The sequence below is a fragment of the Oxyura jamaicensis genome, chromosome 1 (assembly GCF_011077185.1).
Source record: "Oxyura jamaicensis isolate SHBP4307 breed ruddy duck chromosome 1, BPBGC_Ojam_1.0, whole genome shotgun sequence".
NCBI classification, from domain to species: Eukaryota; Metazoa; Chordata; class Aves; order Anseriformes; family Anatidae; genus Oxyura; species Oxyura jamaicensis.
In genome coordinates, this window is record NC_048893.1 from 81246818 (window position 1) to 81261961 (window position 15144).

Here is a 15144-nt window from a genome sequence, read left to right on the forward strand (position 1 = left end):
AGAAAAAGTGCACAAAAACTGATACTGAAGAAAAATGACACTATTTATGAAGGAAACAGCCTCCCTCCTTCTAGATGCGTTACCCAGCATACCCTTTCTCTCACTGCAGACAGAACCTGTGCTCTTTAGTGGAGCCACACTTACCATCTAGAAGTTCTGTCTCACAAATACTGCGGATGAGCTCAGCCTCAGTGTCATCAGCAGAGGCTCCCACGAGGCCCAGTTCCTCTTCCATAGTGGTCTCATTTCCTGTGCTCTGTGCAGAAAGGACAATTGTAGAAGAAGATGACGGGCAACAATAATCCTTTCTTTTGTGAAGTAATTGTCTCTTAGGCAAGAGGTACAATGCAAGTCACCAGCAGCATGGCTACAGTTTGGAAGAACAGACTGACAGAGAATTTTGTAACCCACTTTTTCCTAAGAATTAAATGAAGCTGTGAAGGGTATCCAGGATTTGCTAGTCCAAATGCCACCAAGTACCAAAGAAAGTCTAAGTTACTGAAGCTAACAAGCTGAGATAGAAATAAGACACACCTGGCACCAGTGCCCGAGTCCAACACAATTCAAGGGACACGCAAATCCTAAAAGCAAGAAAGAAGATCAAAGCAGCCTTTGAATTGCTGGCCTTGTGAGCAAGATTACAGGAACCTTATGGCAAGGAAAAAAACAAAAAACAAAACAAACCAAAAAAATCTGCAGGACCAAATCTGTATCCAACTGCTACTTCTAGGAAAATCTCATAGTAACCTCCCTGTGTGGGAAGTTACTGATAAGCAGGGTGGATGCGAAAATGAAGTACAAGTTTCTCTGAACACAGCAGTATAGGCATCTAATAAAGACTGGAAGCCTAAGTACACAAGACTTTTCCTTGAGTAAGAATAGGATAAGAAAATAAATCAGCCTTGCTGCACTCCAGAAAACACTGAGGTGGACCATGGTATTACTATCACACAGATCCCAGTAAGGTGGATACTGTTAAATACTTTCATCATCATTCCCTGAGAGACCGTAGATCCTCACACTCTATGGATCAAGGTTCCAGAAGCCTTTTTGCAAAGCTCAGGGCACAATTGGGTGTTCTTCAACACCAGCAGCAATTGCAAAAAAATTGCGATGCTAAGAAAGGAGGTGATGGGTGGAGAGGAAACTTTCCCGAAGCAGAAAGATAGACCTGGTTAGGATAATACCCTGCTCTTCCTCTCTGCTGCCTGTTCCAAACCCACGAGCAGTTGGAGTTTTACTTAACAGGATTGTCACAGATCTCAGTTCTCCTTGTCAAACCTTGACCAACCCACGTCCCTTTCTATTGCCACAGTGTGCATTACCTTGGACCTCATGCATCCCAGGAACATACTCACTGGAAGCTTGCTATGGCAGTAGCCAGGACACCAGAAAAGCCCACAGGAGAAAACAAACAAATGGACAAAAACATCTCACAACTTAGTTCTCACCTGAGGCCTCTGCTTTGTCGTGCTGCTGTCAAAATTCTTCTTGGTCTTCTGCTCCTCTTTGAGGATGCGGCGTCTGCGCAGCTCTGCGCTCACAGACACCTCCAAATATGCTACCTGCTGCAGTGCCACCTGTCCCACAAGGGACACCAGATGCATCAGCAGGAACGTAGGGAGACTGCTAGCACCATCAGAGACTCTGCTGGGAGAAGCCCCTTGATCTAGTGAAGAAAAATTATTGCAGTTCAGTATTAATTTGGACTCTACCCCCCCACCAGTTACTGCCAAATCTCATTAACTGTATAACCCATCTTTGCTCTCCACAGACCCCTTCACAACACCCATATCCTTCCATGCCAACATCTCCACTAGCTCCTCAACTCTGTTCTCCTCCTGCAGTTACTCCAAACCACCCCATCACAGCACTAGAAACCATGGGTACAGGTTTTCTTCACCAGCTTTTTTCCTTACCATCTTTCTGCCCATCAGCCTCCTGCAGCTTGTCCAGAACTTTCTGGCTGCACACCTGCAGGATGCGAGCACTTATCTCCTCTGCCCCTTCTGCTAGCTGGTAGATAAGTGATATTGCTGTCTCCATGAAAGGGATCCAGTCACCACTTGGCTGGACAAAGCCTGATGAGAAAACGGAGCCATGTACCACGCATAACAGCAACAGCACAGGCTGTCTCACAGCCCAACTCCACCTCCTCCAAACCTCCTGCTGTCCTGAGCTCACCTTTACTCACAGCTTCAGTCAGGCACCCAAAGAGCATGTGTTCCTGGGGCAGACGAAAAGGGGCTTTGTTCCTCTCCAGTGCTGGCTGCGGAGAGAACAGATCTTAGCCACACAACAGAACTCCCCCACGTCCTCCCTGGCACTTAATCTTGCTGTGTGCACAACCCCAATCAGAAGCCTGTTACGCCCATGGCAGTGACAGTCAGTGCAGCTCTGCAACTAAACACACAGCAGGGATATTACTGACACTTTTGAAGACACTGTGTCGGCACTGTGCAGGTTCAAAGTTTGGCCAGAGGATGACCCCAAACCAGATAGTTCCACTACTTCACTTTCAATAAAAATAACTCTTGAAATCTCAAAATGACTCTTTATATTTGATGTTATTTTGCTCCTTCATTCTCCATAACGAAGGAGATGGAAACCTTTACAGCATCTTCAGAATTAGCAATGGTAAATCAACATGATACCCTTGGTTATGGGTACAGTACCCCAGCACCATAAGGTTTTGTTTAAAAGTAAAATATCATCAGAAATAGTGGAAGACAGCTCTGGATCCAACATCACCTCACACTTAGAGTGATTAGAACATTCTGTATCACTCCCACTACATATTAGCCTGGGAATAAGACAACCCAGAGAACTACTAAAACAAAACCGACAATGCCTTGGATATCCTAGCACATCTGTGGCTATCTGATCAAGATATACTTGATGAAAAGAAGCTACTGTTTGAGGTTTTAACAGCTTTCACTAGCTGGAAACTAAATTTCCTCAATTTATTATAATCCTACTCTCCATACTAATCTTCTGGTCTGGGACAGAAGAGCTACCACAATTAGTCAAGTATCAGTCCCTTCTCACATACTAACTCAACTGCAGAGTTAAGTCAACCCAAAATTACGTTACAACTATCTTCAGAACATTTAAGAGCGCTGTAATGCCTATTAATTCATGAAGGTCCTGCATTAATGTCTCCATTCTCAAAACAGAATGATTGTGTTGTGTGGAGGAGGGCTGCTTTTATACTGGAACTCCTGATGAAGTGTCCTAAATATTTGAGTCAAAAAAGAAAAAAGCTTTTATTTGTTAATGCACTTGGGGGGAAAAGGTATAAAATGTTCTTTGACAGAGAAGCCATGTGATAGGTCACCATTTACAACATGAACAAATTTGAAAATCTTTTGTCTTATGCTCAGCTGTACAGCCACCACTCCCAAATATCAATTAATGGGGAGGGTAAAGGCAACAACAGCAGAAAATACCAGTAGACGAAAAGACTCCAAGACCAAGGAGACACACGTCAGCTTAGAACTGGGAGTCTGACTAAGAGAAGAGGAAGAAAAACAGATTTTCTTGTGTACTGGACTCTCTGCTACTTTGAATTCAACCTGTTGCCTAATGAAAATTTTTACTGCATGTTCACTGATGTGTGATAAGCTTTCCTGACAGTGCTGCTGAATGGTCTCAACCTACCTTATTTCAACAACCAAAAAATACCCCCCTCCCCAGCTAGTAAAATTTTCTCTTATTTCTTTTCTCAGTATAAGCTACTTCCCACTTTTTTAAACCACTGTCACTGTGACCTCATGGGCAAACTGGAAGTCTTACCTTAGGGTTACTGGCAAGTTTGGAGATTGTATTGCATACTTCTTGCGCCAAGCAATAGTCTTCACATACCTTCTCAGACAACCCTACTGTCACCAAAACATCCAAGTTGCTACCTACGATCTCTGGCTTCCCTCTGTAGAAGAGGAGACACAGGAGTACTACGTGAGGTGCTGATTAAAGTTTACAGTAAACATACATAGGCAATAGAAATGCTCCTTGTACCTTATGGAAAGTACCCTATGGGGACAAAAAAATCCTTACACCCCCCCCCCCTTTCTACCTGTGACACTAGGTCCGTTTTTTAGAATGTACAGTTAACAGAGCAAAGAGGGTAAGAACAGAATTTAACATATTTAAAAAGGAATCTTAAAGAAATAATAATCCTAATGGGTTAGAACAAAAGCTAAAAATCACCCCCCTTAACAGATTTCTGGAGAAGAAAGTGTTTTCTTATTCACAAATATACCCATGGTCCAGAAGCACAGTGGCCCACATATCCCCTCATGGGATACCCCAGAAATCTACATTTCTGTAGAAATTCCATGCTTTTAAAAGTATCTTGATTTGAATCCCAGCAAAATTGTGTTTTAATTCCAGGCTTCAGTACCCCATGATCTGGTCACTATTTTTTGAAGGCTGCAGAACTAAGGGTCAGTTGATTAGGAACCAACAGTTCTTCAATAAAGTCAACTCCCTCTACGTCCTCTCACTCACAGGATCACAACTGGGCCCTAGGCTCACCGTGCCATCAACCCCAACAGCATCACAGCTGCACGTCGTTCTAGACGTGAGCACTGCAACTTTTCTGTGAACTGCTCCCAAAGCAGCTGGATCACAGCAGGCTTTATTTCGTCTTTCTGCACAAACTCTGAGATCTGGAAAAGAAATACAATAAAACAAGCAGTGAGGCAGAGCAGGATGGATGGACTTCAGACCAAAGACATTCACAGCAATGACTGCCATTTTAACATAACAGATATTTAAGATCACAAATACAATTAAAACCCAAAGCAAATACTCACTATTTCTTCCAAGCACTGTATTGTTCCTAGTGAAGCATCCACCATGATGAGAGAGAGAGAATGCACCAGGTTCTGGGCCCTGGCCCTTTGAAGGGGAAGAAAAAAAAAGAAAAAGCAACTGTCATGATTACTCACCTATTCAGAGAGCTGAGGACAACTCCTAGATAACAGATCTGATTCCTGGGAACAAGAAAATTTGCCCTTACTAGCACACAGCAGCAAAAAGCAGGTGTGCTGTTCGCTGCCTTGATGGTGTGATGAGGGCGAGGTATGGTACCTTGCACCAGGGATCATGCTTATCTAAGTGAGCATGCATCCAACGGTATTTGCGTGTGGTCAAGTGCTAAGAAAAAAAAGAGCAAGTGCCAACACTACAGAGGAGATTCAGCTTCTCTCTGGTGTGGAATGCCAAGCATGCAAGTGGCATCCAGCTCCCACCCCCCAAATTCTCGGTAACAGTTAACAACAAATAAAGACCCCATTAACATCCTTTCACCCTGTATGTGCAGAGATTTATTACAGAAAGATTTAAGATTGGTCTGAATTAAATGAGTGTGAAAGCACCCGAACCATAATGAAAAAAACAACAACCTTGTGTAGTGTGAGGGATAAAGAAACTGCCTTAATGAAAAAAATCAAGGACAAAAGTGACAGCAAGAAAACTAGTAAACACCAAGGAATGTGTTGTTTATATCAGAAGCAGAATGCCTACAATCAAATAAAGACTATAGCATGCATGACTTGTCAGCAGAAACCCTGAGGTTTGGGAACAAAAACTCTAAGTTTACAGCAAGGTGTATGCTATTCCTCTTATAACCACCCAACTGCAAGAGAGACAATATCATTAAAAAAAAAAATAGAGGAACAGACATTGGGCTACAACATTGCCCAAGGAGGGTGAAGTCCCATGTATCCAAGACTGGGAGTCAGCTGCTATGGGCTGATCCCATAAGGGATTAAAATACCTGTCCAAAAGTCAGTTCATTGTTGCCAATCAAGAACCCAACTGACACGACAAATATTCAATAGGTGACGCCCCTTGACCCCAACACATGGGGATCCTACTCAGATCATTTGAACAGATGCTTCCTGGTGTGGTGCTCTGTATGTGTGAAATTTATGAGAAAGTTCAGCGTGAGCACCTGATAGCAGTTTCATTTAAAATACTTGATAACTTTGCCTCCTGTAAGGTGTCACGTGGAGTTCTGCTGCATTAACTTCCTACATGTGGATACTACAAACCAAAGCAGAGGCTCATCCCTAAGTCCCAAAGGAACACTGGGATACCCATATATATAAAAACACATTGGAATTGCACAAGTGTTAGCAACAGTTCAAAGAGAAAACATCTTCACTAGTAGACACAAACCTTACATTTCAGCTCAGCATGAAGCGTGGCAGCTTTGATTTCTCTTTCTGTCCATATTCCGTTTCCAACAGCTCCCCAAAGGAAGGAAAATGGAGAGGGAAAAAAAAAAAGAGAAAGAAAAAAAAAAGCCCTCTGAATAGGATGTCCCGTACCTCTCCGAATTCCCGCTTGGGCTCAGATAGAGCTGCCTGTAGGCATTCAGCACAGCCTCCTTAACACCAGGCTCCTTTGACCATATGAGGGGGAGCATCCTGCGGATTCCAAGGAGTGCTTGGGGCACACCAAACCGGGAGACTGTCACAAAGAATTCAATGGCTTCCTGAACCACTGCAGAGGAAAGAATAGTTGTGTTAGCGAAGTTTCTTCCTTATCCTTATTAGAAAGGCCATTAAAACATATTCATAGGCACACTGCTCTCACAGCTAGCCCTAGGAGCACCTAAGATCACTGCTACTGTCTGCAGATGGCTTAAGTCAGAATAGGGTTCCCAGTACAAAGATACAGGTGTCCAGGAGGAACTGGGCACAGGTTAACAATATTATAGCTAAATGTGACACGATAGACCTAGGAAATGAGCACAGAAGCCGCAATTCAGAAAAAAAAAATCTATCATAGGAAACAACAGCTTTAAAAAAAAGATCTTTTGGTCACAGCAGATAAAAAGCAGCTCTCAGTACAATGTTATAACCAGAACGACTAAGGTACCTGATGTATTGATGGGGTACAAAGTATTTGCCATGTATAAGGAATAACATGACTTGATTCTAACTTGACAACTCCTGAAAATATACTGCCCAGTCTTCTGTTCATCAGATAAGAAAAAAAAAACACATTAAGTTAGAGTGCATTCACAAGAAAGCCACAGTAATGATTAGAGAGGCTGTAGAATGAACAGTTTGTAGAGCCTGAACTCTGGTTAAGTGGAAGCTTATGGCAGTATGGGCAAAATAATGTCTCAATAAAGAGGCTGTACCCCTACCAGATATGAAAGTGTTTGTGTCTAGACAATCTGCTACACTTGTGCTGCCCCCAGTCACACCAGAAGGTACACGCTTACCACAGAAAAATAAAATTGCATCTTCATATCTTAAATCTTAATTAAAAAAAAAAAAAATCTGAACATACACATCCCTTAGTCCCACTCACCACCACGGCAGCATACTGTCTGGACATCTAACTTGCCATCCTTGTACTACAGCATGGGACAAAAGCTAGTAAAAACCATGCAACCATAAAAACAAACAAACCAACCCAAAACCAGGCACTGAAATACCAGCTGAGGGGCACTCTCTTACCCTTAAACTACAACTGACCCGTAAAGATGCTGAATTCAAGAGTTCATTCTTATGTGTTGCAATCAGCTAAAAACATCCCAACCTTGCTGAAGGAAGCCTGCATGCTTAGTACGGCTAAGATACGAGTTCTCAGTACAGATGAAGTCACCACAGGTGAAGCCCCAGAAGCATCTGCATAATGCTAAGATGCTGTACTGTCCAGAGCTACCCACGCTCCAGAAATACATGAGGGGTTGGGGCAAGTGGATGAGCCAGGGAAGATGGGGAAGGAGGGATTTGCACCCTGCACCTGCCCCAGGGGTGTTGATTCATGACAAGCACTTAAAAAAGTCTAACATTAGTAGCTGAATTAATCCTATTCAGGACTGTTCCTCACTCCACCCTTGTACTTAAGGTACAGAACTAAAGAGGACCAGGCCCTAGGACCAGCTGACAAGGGTTGCTTTTGGCTACAGAATAAAGTTTAAGGAGAGGTGAGGTTAATGAGACATGCCGCTCAGTTCCCCTCTTTTGCCCAATGTAACACCTGAAGCATCAAGACATCAAGCAGGTAACGGAACCCTGCTTAACTTGCCATGCCTACTTTGGGAGAACCTCAGTTGAGATGAAGAACATAGGATCCCCTCCCCCAGGAGAGGGGAAGCCTCCATAAACTAATTTTGGTCTTTTTTTTTTTTAAAAAAAAATCCTGATATTTAAGAAAATCAGTCCTACACCTGCCTCAAAAGCCTACTCATACCCTAATGCAACCCTTTCACAACACTAGTTTAGATGGTGCTTCCTGCTCCCAGTACTCCAGAGCCTATGACACCTGCTCAGTAAACAGCAGCTCTTCCAGTCTTTTCCTTGGTGTCACACCACTCTTACATCTCTTCAGCAAGAGGAGGGACCTGGAAAACTCCTAAAACGGGAGGAAAAAATGGCCCCATGGCTATTTCACATACCTGAGACAGAATTTTCGTACATCAACTTGCTGATCAGGCTCAGGGCTTCTGTGATTTTCACTGAGAAGTTGTAAGCATCTTGCAGATACTGCACCAACATCTCCTGTTTGATCAGCTCTGTTTGATCCTGCTCTTTAGGCTGCTCTTTGGGCGCAACTTCTTCAATTTTAAGACTACTGTTGTCACATGTAGAATCCTCATGGTTCTTACCTGGGCATAAACACTTGTTTGTTAACAGTATTGAAGGTACAAGAGAAACAGGCACTGCTCAGGGCATGTTAACTCTTCTCCTTCCAGCCCATACTGACATCTTGTAACAATCAATCCACAAAAAAAAAAAAATAAAAGCAAAAAGCAAATAAAAAAGTTACAGATTTTGCCATCAGACTTAACTACAAAGACAAATCTCAACATGCTATAAACTCCAGTACTACAACATGATGCACCACAGAAACACCAGCTAAGATGGGGGTGGGGAAAGGCATTGTCGAATTTACTCAAACTCCATAAAAACAATGAAGGAGTTAATCAGAACTTGACAGATCCCCAAAGATGGATAAGGGCCTGAAAGGGAATCAGGGCAGAGCACAGAGAAGGCAAAAACTACTGCTCTGTAGCGAAGGTTGTGCAAGTCTGGGGAGCTAATAAAGTTAAGATTATATTATTATTTAGACAGTAGTTTTTTAAATAGAAATGAGTTCAAGGGGATTAGCTAGGAGACCTTATTCTGAACCAAATACAAAAGGTAAAGCATGCAGTCTTAAAATATAACCAGAAGCATAAGCCCTAGAGAAATAAGACTTTGCTTGAATCCGATATTTGCCCAACAGTAGGCATTAGGTGCCACCACCTGTTCAGGAGGCAGAACTCCAGACAAATTTAGACAGGACAGAAGTGCATGAGTGGATTAACACCGGCTTCACCCCCCATAGCAGATAAATGACTTAAAACATTAGAAACGCACTTCCAGTGGGAACATTGAACATTTCCCACCAGAACTGATTAAACAGTCAATAATCCAGCTGTCAAGTACATGCAGAACCAAAGTCTACATGTCAAAAGAAGGGATATAGCATTCCAGAGGGTTTGGGTCTAACTCTGGTACCAGCTTGAACTCAGGGAATAGAAAGACCAGTTTGCTGCAGTTACCTATGTAAAGTGTCTTCAGAATGCCCAGGATTGTTGCCTCCTCATTTTCTTCCTCAGAACTAATAAAGGGCTCCTTCCCCTGAAAGTGGCACAGGGCCTTCTGCGTAAGGCGGACTGCACTCCTGGACAACGACATTGCCCAACAGAACGTCAGCAACCCGTTAGGACAGAAAACAAGAGAAAACATCCAGCTTTGCCCTGAACACCTGGGAAAGCAGTTCCTGACAGCATGCTGTGCTGGGTACCCTCATCAATCTCCTCCCAGAGTAACGTTACTGGAAATCATCCCTTTACCCTGAAGCTCAAACCTTCCTCAAACAAAGGATAGACTGACATATCCCTTGTTATAAAAACTCTCTCAAACTGCGGAGCCTTCTTACTTGTAATTCAGCTTCTTCAGAAGCCCAATGATTTGCTCTGATGTACCCTCTGCTGTTTCTTCAACTTCCAGCACCTCATCTTCCTCTTCCTGAAGTGGTAGGAGCTGCTCTGTGGCAGCTTTAACTTCTGGCAGCATTGCTTCCCACTCTTCCTCTGAGGTGATTGCTGAAGCTATAAAGAAACAAGGAGAATGGGGAACAGAGAAGACATAAATGATACCGTCAGCAGGGAAAGAAAACTCATCTGGAAGTAATCCTATGCTTTCCCCCCCCTCCACAGACAAGACTCTATTCCCACTGCTTATCCCATCCAGGCAAGAATATGAATAGTCAAGCATTTGGCATACAAAAAAAAATAATACATTGAAGGGAAGAGTGACAGCTGAGAGAATCATCATTTGCTATTTATTGCTTTGTAGGCAGCATGAGACACAAGGTTAATCAAGTTTAAATTAATATTGGACCTAACTCATGGCTGAAGCCAGGACTCCTTGAATGGTTGACAATGCAAGTCCTGGAGGATGTTCATAGAGGTTTTAAGCTCTTACCCTGTTAACAGGACATTCATAAGGTCCTTGTATTACAACAAACTTTTTTGAGTTTATTTCATTTCCTGGCTTACTGTCTCACATAAGTAAGATCTGAGACAAAAGCCACTTCAATCTGGGAGCAAGTGTAAGACAAAAAACAAGCACAGAATAATTCCTACTGGCCACAATAGAAAGGTACACCTTGTAAAGGGCAAACAGGAAGAGAAGTTACCTGCAGTTTCTCTGCAACAGTCCCTCATTTCTTGCAGCTTCTGCACCTCCTTCTTGAGTGGGTCAGCCAAGTCAGCACAGCTTAACTGAGGATTCCAGGAAGAGAAGAAATACATCACTTAACCTTCTTTTTCTAGAATTCTCTTTTCTCTACTTTAAGTTATCAACCCCCTCAGAACACCTGTATCTTGGAAACTGAAGTAGCAGACTCAGGTCAGTATCCTAGAATGGCTGCTGCTGTAAAACGCCAGTCTAAGCCTCAGAAAACCAGGAAGAGGTGCAGCTGAACATAAAGAACTGCAGCTCTGCGTAGCATGTTCTAAAGCCTAATTCTGATTCTAAGGAAAGAAATCTCACAGTGAATTCACATCAAACTGCTGCAAGTTTTTCCACAGTCAAGACCAGCCACAACCGACTTGGTCCTGCATGCTTATCAATTACACCAAGTACACCAAGGGAGCGAAGAGCCAGAGAACGTGAGACCTGAACAACAGAAAACTCTGAAAGCTCCCGCTAGCAGTGCTCCAAGTTACACTGTCTCTTCCACAAGGTACAGAAAGAGTGCTGCCCTGCCTGTAACACACTGCAGATACTCAGCCTGCAGACACGTAGCATAGTAGTAGGAATTACCTTGCAGGAGAAGGGATTGTTGGACAGAAACGCAGCCAGGAGCTGGATGGCATTTTTAACTACCACCACAGATTTGTCTTTGAGACGCCCAACAGCCAGCGATACCACAGACTGGAACTGAGTCAAAGGCAGGGCCTAGGGCACAATGAGAGTGTAGACAGTGTTATCAAGAAGCTCTGGAGACTTGCAAGAAGTTGTGACACATTAATATACTCGCATGCTGTTCTACTGAAAAGCTTGTCTACTGAAAGGCACAGATTATAGACTCATAAAAAACTCTGGGTCTGAAGGGACCTCCATATATCTGGTACGACTTCTGTTGAAATCAAGGACTTAGATTAGGTTTGCCAAGGTCCTGTTGAGCCTTAATATTTCCAGTGTTATGTATTGCCATGCCAATGTCCAGAAAGTCCTTGTGCAACACGTGCTTCCTTCTATTCTGTCCCAGTAATAACAAGAAGCATGCAATTTCTGTTCCCCACTTCCCTCAACCCTAGGATCTTTGGTCTCTTGTGAAAAGGAATTGCAGACAATTCCTTTGGAGGACAGTATCTTTCTCACTTATGCTCCAGTCTCTGCAAACAAAGAACAGGGTGACGGATTTGTTTTCCCTTAGAAAACAAATCAGGGGAGAAGGTGACTGAGGCAATACCACTTCCACACCACACTTACCTTACCCTGAACGATTCGGGTGAAAAGCTGCAGCACCCGACTGCGCACAAATCCATTGATGTCACAGATGTGGGCCTGCAGCATACTCAGGAAATGGTCCCGAGTACCACGGGCAACTTCCTCCAGCTGGTCACCGTTCAGCACCTGCAGCAGCACTTCTGTCATGGCTGCCAGAATGGCATTTCGCATCATGTAATTCTGCAAAGAGAGGAGTTGTTGAGCCAGGAACAGAAAAGAAATCATGACCTGGTATGCCAATGGAAAGGACAGCCCAGAGTTTGGGCCTTTTAAGTCCCATGCTCAAGTCTGGAGTGAATTTCTCCATTCCAGACTTTGTGGAATGAAACATGAACAACTGAACATGGCTGTGCTTGCAAGACTGAGCAATCCAGCCCTGCTATCCAGCTAGGTCTGACATGAAACCAAGACTGACGCAAAAACCTCGTAAGGTTTTTAAAGGCACTTTAGTGAAAGGCAACATGATGACAGCCAGACCCATTCAGTACTGAAGAACAAGGGACAACAGCTGGGATCTCAGACCAGTAAGCAGTCTCTGGTTCTCTGATGTCTGAAAGCGACAGAGACTAGAAGCCATGTTTTGTGTTTTCATGGTATGTTTTAGGGAAGGCCATGGCCTATTCCAAAGGGCAGGTTTTGGCTACTTAATCTCTGTAAAAGAGGTCCTGTTTTCAACAAGAAAAAAATTGGAGAGCAACATTTCCACTACTTGACTTCTCCAGACATGTAAAAGTTTTGCAAACGTACCTCCCCATCCAAGTGACGCAGCAGAACACTCATGTTGGATAGCACCAGAGCAGGAATTTGTTCAGCAAGTTCAGCTATAAAGGTGGCATAACCCTTCACTCCAGAAGTATCACGAGATAAATCCTGTGGATTTCTCTGTCCAATTTCCCTGCACAGAAAGATGACACAAGGAAAAGGGCACCTCGAGTTGCCAGGGTTGGAAAAAGAAGCCTTGGTGTATTTTTCTCACCTCAGAAGTTCACCTACTATACTTTTCAGACCATACTCTGTAGCCCAGACAGTCACAGCCTGAACAAACACTGGGGCTACATGTTCAAAGTGCTGCAGCATCTGTGTGATCTTCAGAGTAGCACCTTTAGGATGAAAGGAGGGAGAAAGGTCAGGGAAAATACCCGGGAACAGCTTCCAGAAGAAGGCAGAAAAAGCAGGAACTCACTGAACATGTGATCATAGTGAGTCAAAGCTGTAGCAAGCAGATGTGTCACTGCATCTCGTGTGGCCCGATACTTCTGGAGACCGATACTTGGATTCTCCAGGATACGGTAGCAGCTTCCCGTCACTAAGCTAAAGCCACACAGAAGAGACAGTCAACTTCACGACTGCAGTTTGCACCAACGTCAGCCTAGCAAACTGCACTCGGTACACATCTCTCTCTGAGACCAGCGAGATTCTCAAGTATCCTTAAGAAACTGAGCAACAAACATCTGAATTCTACATGAGAAAATGAAGTGGTTCCTAAAAGCCTCACTTTTGCCTCACAGTTTCCTCAGTCTCCCAGTGACATGCACCCTGCAGAAGGCTGCAACACCACCTCACTGGCAGATTTAACATTTAACCCCTTCTTCCCACACCTACATCCACTCCATCCCATCCCTTCTCAGCGCTCCCTTACTTGACAAAATCTTCTTCCACCACCACACCACCCCAGAGCCGACGGAGATCCAGCTGCAGCAACTGGTTGAACAGACGCAAGAGCGGCCCCCTCTCGTCTTCCCACGAGGATCCAGAGGTCTTTGCACGGTTCTTTTTGTTCTAGAAAGAAAATTACGTGATGTAATACATTAGCAGCTTAACAACAGGAAGAAAAAAACCTCCATCATCCTGCTTCCCTTGAAAATGCACACAGCTGTTAAACGCTACAGCACTGAGAGGCATACATTAAGATGTACAAGACATTTATATGCCCACACCAAGTGATCATTGCTGTCATCTTTGAGCACTGGAGAGAACTCTTAAGGAAATGCTGGCATACTAAGTGCAAGCCAGACACTGAAGAGTGAAACAGAGGTCTGGGCATTTGAGTCCCAACCGATGTTTAGGCACACATTTGTCTGTCTTCCAAGAAGGATTTCACAGAAATACTGCTCTTGCAAGCTTCATGTTTAAATAAACAGATATACAATTTGACACAGATTTCAGCAAGCTCATGCATTTTCTACATTTATCACCTTATTTTCTCCCCAGTCTTCTCACCTACCTTTCCGCCAGGATCCACCTCTACCAACCCACTCTTGAAGGTTTCCTTTTCAAAGGCTTCCAGCAGGCCATTCAGCAAATAGCAGTTCATCTTGAGAGCGTTCAGGTGAGCAGCGCAGTCTGTGTGGCTCAGCCCAGAATCACCCAAGATGGCAGGAAGTTCATTGGAATGATGGGACACCACTGGAGAGAGGTACAAAGAGATGAGTACTTTTGGCCAGGCTCCTCAGACATCCTCTCCGTTGGAAACTTAGAGCAGCCATCAGATTACCAAAGATGTGTGCTCACATCTTGCCAGCTGTAACACGGGTTGCCCCCCTGCAACCCAAACCTGGGAGCAATCTCCTATCCTGTTCCCGCAGCCCCCCCGTCAGCTCCAAGAAGCACTCGCTCGGAGCTGATGCACCCCTAGGATTTGCCTTCCAGGGATGCGGGGAAGGGGATTTCCTGTCGGCCTGCCCTTACAGCGAGCACGCACGGCTCTGCGCTGCCCGCCAAGATTACAGACCCGTACACAGGAATGGGCTGAGGGCGCATCCCAGCTGGTCAAGTCACATTAGCCTTTATATCATCATGGAGCTGCTGAACGAGGGCAAACCCCCGTTTCGGCTGGCACCCACCTTGCATCATCAGCTCCAGGGTGTCCTCCCTGAGGGCAGCCGCCACGGCTCGGAAGTTGCTGCGGGGCAAGCACAGCGCATCAGGGCAGCGCACAGACCCCCGGGGTGGGGAGAGCACCCCCCGGCAGCCCCCCGATACTCACCGCAGCAGGCTGTACACGGTGTCAAAGTGCTGCAGCACGGCCAGAGCGCCCTGCGCCCGGAAAGCGGCCCGGAAAGCTGCGGGGAAACATGGTGGGCATGAGGGAGACTGGTGGGGGCCGGGG

General features: G+C 44.6%; 1 protein-coding gene and 1 non-coding gene across 2 annotated transcripts in view; both read right to left on the reverse strand.

Annotated features, from left to right (window-relative positions):
* Positions 1-15144, reverse strand: part of NCAPD2 (non-SMC condensin I complex subunit D2) — a 21935-nt gene that overhangs the window by 6154 nt on the left and 637 nt on the right. The window contains exons 2-22 of the mRNA XM_035314154.1: positions 15022-15097; positions 14879-14937; positions 14260-14441; positions 13675-13814; positions 13219-13346; positions 13012-13135; positions 12783-12930; positions 12018-12215; positions 11346-11480; positions 10717-10801; positions 9955-10126; positions 9575-9696; positions 8426-8635; positions 6339-6513; positions 4818-4902; positions 4537-4670; positions 3796-3928; positions 2185-2269; positions 1920-2081; positions 1452-1669; positions 145-256 (exon numbers count right to left, since the gene is read on the reverse strand). Of these exons, the coding sequence (XP_035170045.1) occupies positions 145-256; positions 1452-1669; positions 1920-2081; positions 2185-2269; positions 3796-3928; positions 4537-4670; positions 4818-4902; positions 6339-6513; positions 8426-8635; positions 9575-9696; positions 9955-10126; positions 10717-10801; positions 11346-11480; positions 12018-12215; positions 12783-12930; positions 13012-13135; positions 13219-13346; positions 13675-13814; positions 14260-14441; positions 14879-14937; positions 15022-15097 (2883 nt within the window). The remainder of the gene's footprint in view (positions 1-144; positions 257-1451; positions 1670-1919; positions 2082-2184; positions 2270-3795; positions 3929-4536; positions 4671-4817; positions 4903-6338; positions 6514-8425; positions 8636-9574; positions 9697-9954; positions 10127-10716; positions 10802-11345; positions 11481-12017; positions 12216-12782; positions 12931-13011; positions 13136-13218; positions 13347-13674; positions 13815-14259; positions 14442-14878; positions 14938-15021; positions 15098-15144) is intronic.
* Positions 14516-14838, reverse strand: LOC118161020. The gene has a single exon (XR_004747832.1). It is a non-coding gene; the product is annotated as a small nucleolar RNA U85 (small nucleolar RNA).